At 50.4% G+C, this 10,485-nt stretch overlaps 1 protein-coding gene across 1 annotated transcript in view; it reads right to left on the bottom strand.

The window, feature by feature from the left end:
* Window positions 1-340: 340 nt before the first annotated feature.
* LOC135537215 (uncharacterized) overlaps window positions 341-10,485 on the bottom strand; it is an 85,645-nt gene continuing 75,500 nt past the window's right edge. Inside the window, exons 2-3 of the mRNA XM_064963405.1 lie at window positions 1,199-1,314; window positions 341-939 (exon numbers count right to left, since the gene is read on the bottom strand). Coding sequence (XP_064819477.1) covers window positions 341-939; window positions 1,199-1,314 — 715 coding nt within the window. The remainder of the gene's footprint in view (window positions 940-1,198; window positions 1,315-10,485) is intronic.

Raw genomic sequence — 10,485 nt, 5'->3', positions numbered from 1 at the left:
CCGTGGCGGCAGCGTCAAGGGACCTGTATTGTGCCTTTTCACACACTCCTCTCAGCGGACTCAGAAACCCTCAGCCCGGGGAAGAGAGGAGGAGAGAGAGGAGATAGAGAGACAGAGAAAGAAAGAGAGAGAGACAAAGAGAGGGAGACAGAGAGTGGAAAAGAAAAAGAGACAGATAGAGGGAGAGAGACATAGAGAGACAGCTCCTGGGCTAAAGGAGTGTGACCTCTGGTGACCTCCAGTCTCTTTGCTTCAGGGGGTTTCAGCCTGAAGTTTTTTTTTTCTAGCTCCTGGACCGGGTTCTACCTTGGAGAGGAAATGAGATTTCTAGTGTTGACCCTCAATGGACACATGATGTTAATGGACAGGGGAAGTAGATTGGGGTTGAGGTGGAGTGGAAGGGGAAGGGGACTGGCATAGCGGTGGAGAGGAGTGGTGTGGGGTTGTGAGAGAGGTGAGGTGGGTAGAGGTTGGGTGAAGGTGTACTGTGAGAGAGGTTGGTGGAGTGGGACTGGGGTAGAGGTGGGTGGAGGTGGACTGGGGTAGAGGTTGGTGGAGTGGGACTGGGGTATAGGTGGGTGGAGTGGGACTGGGGTAGAGGTGGGTGGAAGCGGACTGGGGTAGAGGTGGGTGGAGTGGGACTGGGGTAGAGGTGGGTGGAGTGGGACTGGGGTAGAGGTGGGTGGAGGTGGACTGGGGTAGAGGTGGGTTGAGTGGGACTGGGGTAGAGGTGGGTGGAGTGGGACAGGGGTAGAGGTGGACTGGGGTAGAGGTGGGTGGAGTGGGACTGGGGTAGAGGTGGGTGGAGGTGTACTGGGGTAGAGGCGGGTGGCTGGGATAGAGATGGGGTGGGTCTGGGATAGAGGTTGGTGGGGCTGGGATAGAGGTTGGTGGGGCTGGGATAGAGATGGGGTGGGTCTGGGATAGAGGTTGGTGGGGCTGGGATAGAGATGGGGTGGGTCTGGGATGGAGGTTGATGTGGCTGGGATAGAAGTTGGTGGGGCTGGGATAGAGGTTGGTGGGGCTGGGATAGAGATGGGGTGGGTCTGGGATAGAGGTTGGTGGGTCTGGGATAGAGGTTGGTGGGTCTGGGATAGAGGTTGGTGGGTCTGGGATAGAGGTTGGTGGGTCTGGGATAGAGGTTGGTGGGTCTGGGATAGAGGTTGGTGGGGCTGGGATAGAGATGGTGGAGTGGTACTGGGGTAGAGGTTGGTTGAGTTGGACTGGGGTAGTTGTGGGGTGGGTAGAGGTGGGGTGGAGCTGGTGCTGGGGCTGGGATAGAGGTTGATGGGGCTGGGATAGAGATTGATGGGGCTGGGATAGAGGTTGATGGGGCTGGGTTAGAGGTTGATGGGGCTGGGATAGAGGTTGGTGGGTCTGGGATAGAGGTTGGTGGGGCTGGGATAGAGGTTGGTGGGGCTGGGATAGAGATGGTGGAGTGGTACTGGGATAGAGATTGATGGGGCTGGGATAGATGTTGGTGGGGCTGGGATAGAGGTTGGTGGGGCTGGGATAGAGGTTGGTGGGGCTGGGATAGAGGTTGGTGGGGCTTGGATAGAGATGGGGTGGGGCTGGGATAGAGGTTGATGGGGCTGGGTTAGAGATGGGTTGGGGCTGGGATAGAGGTTGATGGGGCTGGGATAGAGGTTGGTGGGGCTGGGATAGAGATTGGTGGGGCTTGAATAGAGATGGGGTGGGGCTGGGATAGAGGTTGATGGGGCTGGTATAGAGATTGATGGGGCTGGGTTAGAGGTTGATGGGGCTGGGATAGAGGTTGGTGGGTCTGGGATAGAGGTTGGTGGAGCTGGGATAGAGATGGTGGAGTGGTACTGGGGTAGAGGTTGGTTGAGTTGGACTGGGGTAGTTGTGGGGTGGGTAGAGGTGGGGTGGTGCTGGGGCTGGGATAGAGGTTGATGGGGCTGGGATAGAGATTGATGGGGCTGGGATAGAGGTTGGTGGGGCTGGGATAGAGGTTGGTGGGGCTGGGATAGAGGTTGGTGGGGCTGGGATAGAGGTTGGTGGGGCTGGGATAGAGGTTGGTGGGGCTGGGATAGAGGTTGGTGGGGCTGGGATAGAGGTTGGTGGGGCTGGGATAGAGGTTGGTGGGGCTGGGATAGAGATGGTGGAGTGGTACTGGGGTAGAGGTTGGTTGAGTTGGACTGTGGTAGTTGTGGGGTGGGTAGAGGTGGGGTGGAGCTGGTGTTGATGGGGCGGGGTAGAGGTTGATGGGGCTGGGATAGAGATGGGGTGGGGCTGGGATAGAGATGGGGTGGGGCTGGGATAGAGATGGGGTGGGGCTGGGATAGAGGTTGGTGGGGCTGGGATAGAGATGGGGTGGGGCTGGGATAGAGGTTGATGGGGCTGGGATAGAGGTTGATGGGGCTGGTATAGAGGTTGATGGGGCTGGGATAGAGATGGGGTGGGGCTGGGATAGAGATGGGGTGGGGCTGGGATAGAGATGGGGTGGGGCTGGGATAGAGATGGGGTGGGGCTGGGATAGAGATGGGGTGGGGCTGGGATAGAGATGGGGTGGGGCTGGGATAGAGGTTGGTGGGGCTGGGATAGAGGTTGATGGGGCTGGGATAGAGGTTGATGGGGCTGGGATAGAGATGGGGTGGGGCTGGGATAGAGGTTGATGGGGCTGTGATAGAGGTTGGTGGGGCTGGGAAACAGATGGGGTGGGGCTGGGATAGAGGTTGATGGGGCTGGGATAGAGGTTGATGGGGCTGGGATAGAGGTTGATGGGGCTGGGATAGAGGTTGATGGGGCTGGGGTAGAGTTTGGTGGAGCTTGGATAGAGATGGGGTGGGGCTGGGATAGAGGTTGATGGGCTGGGTTAGAGATGGGTTGGGGCTGGGATAGAGGTTGATGGGGCTGGGATAGAGTTTGCTGGGGCTGGGATAGAGGTTGGTGGGGCTGGGATAGAGATTGGTGGGGCTGGGATAGAGGTTGATGGGGCGGGGTAGAGGTTGATGGGGCTGGGATAGAGATGGGGTGGGGCTGGGATAGAGATGGGGTGGGGCTGGGATAGAGATGGGGTGGGGCTGGGATAGAGATGGGGTGGGGCTGGGATAGAGATGGGGTGGGGCTGGGATAGAGGTTGGTGGGGCTGGGATAGAGATGGGGTGGGGCTGGGATAGAGGTTGATGGGGCTGGGATAGAGGTTGATGGGGCTGGGATAGAGGTTGGTGGGTCTGGGATAGAGGTTGGTGGGGCTGGGATAGAGGTTGGTGGGGCTGGGATAGAGATGGTGGAGTGGTACTGGGATAGAGATTGATGGGGCTGGGTTAGAGGTTGATGGGGCTGGGATAGAGGTTGGTGGGTCTGGGATAGAGGTTGGTGGGGCTGGGATAGAGGTTGGTGGGGCTGGGATAGAGATGGTGGAGTGGTACTGGGATAGAGATTGATGGGGCTGGGATAGAAGTTGGTGGGGCTGGGATAGAGGTTGGTGGGGCTGGGATAGAGGTTGGTGGGGCTGGGATAGAGGTTGGTGGGGCTTGGATAGAGATGGGGTGGGGCTGGGATAGAGGTTGATGGGGCTGGGTTAGAGATGGGTTGGGGCTGGGATAGAGGTTGATGGGGCTGGGATAGAGGTTGGTGGGGCTGGGATAGAGATTGGTGGGGCTTGAATAGAGATGGGGTGGGGCTGGGATAGAGGTTGATGGGGCTGGTATAGAGATTGATGGGGCTGGGTTAGAGGTTGATGGGGCTGGGATAGAGGTTGGTGGGTCTGGGATAGAGGTTGGTGGAGCTGGGATAGAGATGGTGGAGTGGTACTGGGGTAGAGGTTGGTTGAGTTGGACTGGGGTAGTTGTGGGGTGGGTAGAGGTGGGGTGGTGCTGGGGCTGGGATAGAGGTTGATGGGGCTGGGATAGAGATTGATGGGGCTGGGATAGAGGTTGGTGGGGCTGGGATAGAGGTTGGTGGGGCTGGGATAGAGGTTGGTGGGGCTGGGATAGAGGTTGGTGGGGCTGGGATAGAGGTTGGTGGGGCTGGGATAGAGGTTGGTGGGGCTGGGATAGATGTTGGTGGGGCTGGGATAGAGGTTGGTGGGGCTGGGATAGAGATGGTGGAGTGGTACTGGGGTAGAGGTTGGTTGAGTTGGACTGTGGTAGTTGTGGGGTGGGTAGAGGTGGGGTGGAGCTGGTGTTGATGGGGCGGGGTAGAGGTTGATGGGGCTGGGATAGAGATGGGGTGGGGCTGGGATAGAGATGGGGTGGGGCTGGGATAGAGATGGGGTGGGGCTGGGATAGAGATGGGGTGGGGCTGGGATAGAGGTTGGTGGGGCTGGGATAGAGATGGGGTGGGGCTGGGATAGAGGTTGATGGGGCTGGGATAGAGGTTGATGGGGCTGGGATAGAGATGGGGTGGGGCTGGGATAGAGATGGGGTGGGGCTGGGATAGAGATGGGGTGGGGCTGGGATAGAGATGGGGTGGGGCTGGGATAGAGATGGGGTGGGGCTGGGATAGAGATGGGGTGGGGCTGGGATAGAGGTTGGTGGGGCTGGGATAGAGATGGGGTGGGGCTGGGATAGAGGTTGATGGGGCTGGGATAGAGGTTGATGGGGCTGGGATAGAGGTTGATGGGGCTGGGATAGAGATGGGGTGGGGCTGGGATAGAGGTTGATGGGGCTGTGATAGAGGTTGGTGGGGCTGGGAAACAGATGGGGTGGGGCTGGGATAGAGGTTGATGGGGCTGGGATAGAGGTTGATGGGGCTGGGATAGAGGTTGATGGGGCTGGGATAGAGGTTGATGGGGCTGGGGTAGAGTTTGGTGGAGCTTGGATAGAGATGGGGTGGGGCTGGGATAGAGGTTGATGGGCTGGGTTAGAGAGGGGTTGGGGCTGGGATAGAGGTTGATGGGGCTGGGATAGAGTTTGCTGGGGCTGGGATAGAGGTTGGTGGGGCTGGGATAGAGATTGGTGGGGCTGGGATAGAGGTTGATGGGGCGGGGTAGAGGTTGATGGGGCTGGGATAGAGATGGGGTGGGGCTGGGATAGAGATGGGGTGGGGCTGGGATAGAGATGGGTTGGGGCTGGGATAGAGATGGGGTGGGGCTGGGATAGAGATGGGGTGGGGCTGGGATAGAGGTTGGTGGGGCTGGGATAGAGATGGGGTGGGGCTGGGATAGAGGTTGATGGGGCTGGGATAGAGGTTGATGGGGCTGGGATAGAGGTTGATGGGGCTGGGATAGAGATGGGGTGGGGCTGGGATAGAGATGGGGTGGGGATGGGATAGAGGTGGGTGGGGATGGGATAGAGGTTGGTGGGGCTGGGATAGAGGTGGGGTGGGGCTGGGATAGAGATGGGGTGGGGCTGGGATAGAGGTGGGTGGGGCTGGGATAGAGGTGGGTGGGGCTGGGATAGAGGTGGGTGGGGCTGGGATAGAGATGGGGTGGGGCTGGGATAGAGATGGGGTGGGGCTGGGATAGAGGTGGGTGGGCTGGGATAGAGGTTGGTGGGGCTGGGATAGAGATGGGGTGGAGGCAGACTGGAGTAGATGTGGGTGTAGTGGGTGGATGTTGAGAAAGTAAAGACATACATTTTTTTGACCCTCTTTTTCTCCCCAATTTCTTGATTACGAGCTTGTCTCATCGCTACAACTCACCAACGGGCGGTGAAGGTCAAGTCATGCGTCCTCTGAAACATGACCTGCCAAACCTCGCTTCTTAAAATGGATTGGATCCCTTTTTTTTATTGCCTAAAATGACATACCCAGCCTGTTGCTCAGGACCTAAAGCAAGGATATGCATATTCTTGATATCATTTGAAACAAAACTTTGAAGTTTGTGGAAATGTGAAATGAATGTAGGAGAATATAACACATTAGATCTGGTAAAAGATAATACATATAAAAACCATGTAGTTTGTAAGATCTTCTTTGAAACGTAAGAGAAAGGCCATAATGTATTATTCCAGCCTAGCCACAATTTAGATTTTGGCCACTAGATGGCATCACTCTGTATGTGCAACGTTTTAGACTGATCTAATGAACCATTGTATTTATGTTCAAACTGTTGTATCAAGACTGCCCAAATGTGCCTAATTGGTTTATTAATAAATTATCATGTTCATAACTCTGCACTCTCCTCAAACAATAGCATGGTTTTCTTTCACTGTAATAGCTACTGTACATTGGAAAGTGCAGTTAGATTAACAAGAATTTAAGCTTTCTACCAATATCAGATATGTCTATGTCCTGGGAACTGTTCTTGTTACTTACAACCTCATTAGCCTATGTTAGCTCAAACATCCCACAGGGGACCGATCAATCCTGTAGAGATTAACACCCACCCAATTAACCTGGAAGCCAACCGCAACCTTCAGGGGTCCAGCCGCCCCCAGCGTGATGAGCCAAGTAAATCCCCCCACAGCCAGGCCCTCCTCTAAACCGGACGACGCTGGGCCAATTGTGCACCGCCCTATGGTACTCCTGGTCACGGCTGGTAATGACACAGCCTGGGATCGAACCCCAGGCTGTAGTGACGCCGCAACACTGCGATGCAGTGCCTTAGACTGCTGCCCCACTCGGGAGGCCCAAGGACATGCATTTCTATTCATGGTTTTAGGGCAGGCAGTGTGTTGAAAGCTTTTTCTTCAGGACTGAAAGGTATAAAGGTGTAAAGCTCAGAGGATTTAACCTCCATCAGTATTTATCACAAACCCTCCTCTCCTTCCTTCTTTCTGTCCTTCTTTCCTTCCTCCCTGTACTGCAGCAGTTGGTTGCCATAGCCCTCAGACCCTAAGACCAGTCAATGCACTAACACAGCGATATGGCTGTATTCAATTCACTTTAACCGTTAATCAATACCGATAGAGCCATGTTCCAGTTGATTATCATTCTAAATGTCCCTAATTGAGATTCAAGGTGTAGAAACTAGCCTATTTGACAGATGACATAAACTATACAGTATATTCCAGACTGTTCCATGAAGGCAACAGAGAGAGCAACGTGACCAGGACAACTTGCCTCTGTGTGCCACTCAGACATGCTCCGGAGTCCTAGGGAGGATTATGTTTCAGAACTTGTCAAGATACCAGAATTCACTTTTATCATGTTTGCCAAATACATGTGTTACCTGCTCCATAGAAACTGCTCTACCTAATGAATGGACAAAGATAAGGAAATCATTTACCAGCCTGAGGCTGACTATGCATGTGTGTGTGTGTGTGTGCGCGTGCGTGCGTGCCAAGTGTGTGTGTTTTCACAGGGAAAACGGTGTCAAAATGTGTCGAGGGGAGCAGTCAACCTCGGACAACCTCTGAATATGTATTGGAAAAGACAGTGGTAAGATATGATATATGCTGAATGGTAAGATATGATATATGCTGCATGGTAAGATATGATATATGCTACATGGTAAGATATTATATATGCTGCATGGTAAGATATTATATATATATATGCTGCATGGTAAGATGTGATATATGCTGCATGGTAAGATATTATATATGCTGCATGGTAAAATATTATATATGCTGCATGGTAAAATATGATATATGCTGCATGGTAAGATATGATATATGCTGCATGGTAAGATATGATATATGCTGCATGGTAAGATATGATATATGCTGCATGGTAAGATATGATATATGCTGCATGGTAAGATATGATATATGCTGCATGGTAAGATATGATATATGCTGCATGGTAAGATGGTTGCGGTGGCGATTTTTATGAATTGTTCAGCAGGCTAATGGGTTGGGGTTAGAAACTGTTGATGAGCCTTTTGGTCCTAGACTTGGCGCTTCGGTACCGCTGGCCGTGCAGTAGCAGAGAAAACAGTCTAGAAGTTGCGTGACTGGAGTCTCTGACAATTTTATGGGCTTTCCTCAGACAACGCCTATTATATACAGTTGGAGACAGAAGTTTACATACACTTAGGTTGGAGTCATTAAAACTTGTTTTTCAACCACTCCACAAATTTCTTGTTAACAAACTATAGTTTTGGCAAGTCGGTTAGGACATCTACTTTGTGCATAACACAAGTCATTTTTCCAACAATTGTTTACTGACAGATTATTTCACTTATAATTCACTGTATCACAACTCCAGTCAAATGTTTGGACACCTACTCATTCAAGGGTTTTTCTTAATTATTTTAGATTTTCTCCATTGTAGAATAATAGTGAAGACATCAAATCTATGAAGTACCACATATAGAATCAAGTAGTAACCAAAAAAGTGTTAAACATATCAAAATATATTTTAGATTTTTCAAAGTACCCACCGTTTGCCTTGATGACAGTTTTGCACACTCAATCAATTAATCACATTTATTTATAAAGCTCTTTCTACATGAGCAGATGCCACAAAATGCTACACAGCAACCCAGCCTAAAACCCCAAATAGCAAGCAATGCAGATGTAGAAGCACGGTGGCTAGGAAAAACTTCATAGGCAGAAACCTAGAGAGGAACCAGGCTCTGAGGGGTGGCCAATCCTCTTCTGGCTGTGCTGGGTGGAGATTATAAGAGTACATGGTCATTTAAGGCCAGATTGTTCTTCAAGATGTTCAAATATTCATAGATGAGCAGCAGGGTCAAATAATAATAATCACAGTGGTTGTAGAGGGTGCAACAGGTCAGTACCTCAGGAGTAAATGTCAGTTGTCTTTTCATAGCCGATCATTAAGAAGTTGAGACAGCAGGTGCAGTAGAGAGAGAGAGAGAGATTGTCGAAAACAAGGTAGCACGTCCGGTGAACAGTTACAACGCAACACACTCTTGGCATTCTCTCAACCAGCATCATGAGTAATGCTTTTCCAACAGTCTTCAAGTAGTTCCCACATATGTTAAGCACTTGTTGGCTGCTTTTCATTCACTCTGCAGTCCAACTCATCCCAAACCCTCTAGTTGGGTTGAGATCAGGGGATTGTGGAGGCCAGGTCATCTGATGCAGCACCACATCACTTTCCTTCTTGGTCAAATAGCCCTTTACTCAGCCTGGAGGGGTGTTGGGTCATTGTCCTGCTGAAAAACAAATGATAGTCCCACTAAGCACAAACCGGATGGGATGGCGTATCGCTGCAGAATGCTGTGATAACCAGCATGGCTAAGTGTGCCTTGAATTCTAAATAATTCACTGACAGTGTCACCAGCAATGCACACCCACACCATCACATCTCCTCCTACATGCTTCATGGTGGGAACCACACATGCGGAGATCATCCATTCACCTACACTGCATCTCACAAAGACGCATCGGTTGGTACCAAAATACTCAAATTTGAATTTGTCAGACCAAAGGAAAGATTTCCACTGGTTTAATGTCCATTGCTCATGTTTCTTGCCCCAATAAGTCTCTTCTTCTTATTGGTGTCCTTTAGTTGTGGTTTCCCTGCAGCAATTCAACCATTAAGGCCTGAATCACACAGTCTGCTCTTAACAGTTGATGTTGAGATGTGTCTGTTACTTGAACACTGCGAAGCATTTACTTGGGCTGGAAAGTTTGACATTTTCCGGATTGACTGACATTCTTGTCTTAAAGAAATGATGGACTGTCATTTCTCTCTGCTTATTTGAGCTGTTCTTTCCATATGGACTTGGTCTTTTAACAAATCGGGTTATCTTCTGTACTCCACCCCTACCTTATCACAACACAACTGATTGGCTCAAATGTATTAAGAAGGAAATACATTCCACAAATTAACAAGGCACAACTGTTAATTGAAAGCATTCCAGGTGACTACCTCATGAAGCTGGTTGAGAGAATGCCAAGTGTGTGCAAAGCTGTCATCAAGGCAAAGGGTAGCTACTTTGAAAAATCTCAAATATAAAATACATTTTGATTCGTTTAACTCTTTTCTGGTTACCACGTGATTCCATATGTGTTATTTCATCATTTTGATGTCTTCATTATTATTCTACAATGTAGAAAACAGTAAAAAATAATGAAAAACACTGGAATGTATAGGTGTGTCCAAACTTTTGACTTGTACTGTATATTTATACACACTACCGTTCAAAAGTTTGAGGTCACTTAGAAACACCAGTCTCAACGTCAACAGTGAAGAGGCGACTCCGGGATGCTAGTGACCACTCGTGACCATATACCATATTTCGTCTTTTGAGCTTCTAGTCATGAAATCGATGCTGCCTTCTCAATCACTTTTTATAGCTACTGTTTACAGATCTCCTGGGCCATATACAGCGTTCCTCATTGAGTTCCTAAATTCCTATCGGACCTTGTAGTCATAGCAGATAATATTCTAATTTGTGGTGACTCCCTGATCTCTCTTTTGACGAACATATCAAGACTGTTTCAAGGACAGCTTTTTTCCATCTACATAACATTGCAAAAATCAGAAACTTTCTGTCCAAAAATGATGCAGAAAAATGTATCCATGCTTTTGTTACTTCTAGGTTAGACTACTGCAATGCTCTACTTTCCGGCTACCCGGATAAAGCACTAAATACATTTCAGTTAGTGCTAAATATGGCTGCTAGAATCCTGACTAGAACCCCCAAAATTGTTCATATTA

Source organism: Oncorhynchus masou, unplaced genomic scaffold, assembly GCF_036934945.1.
Source record: "Oncorhynchus masou masou isolate Uvic2021 unplaced genomic scaffold, UVic_Omas_1.1 unplaced_scaffold_726, whole genome shotgun sequence".
Lineage (NCBI taxonomy): Eukaryota > Metazoa > Chordata > Actinopteri > Salmoniformes > Salmonidae > Oncorhynchus > Oncorhynchus masou.
This window is presented reverse-complemented; position numbering and strand designations above follow the sequence as displayed.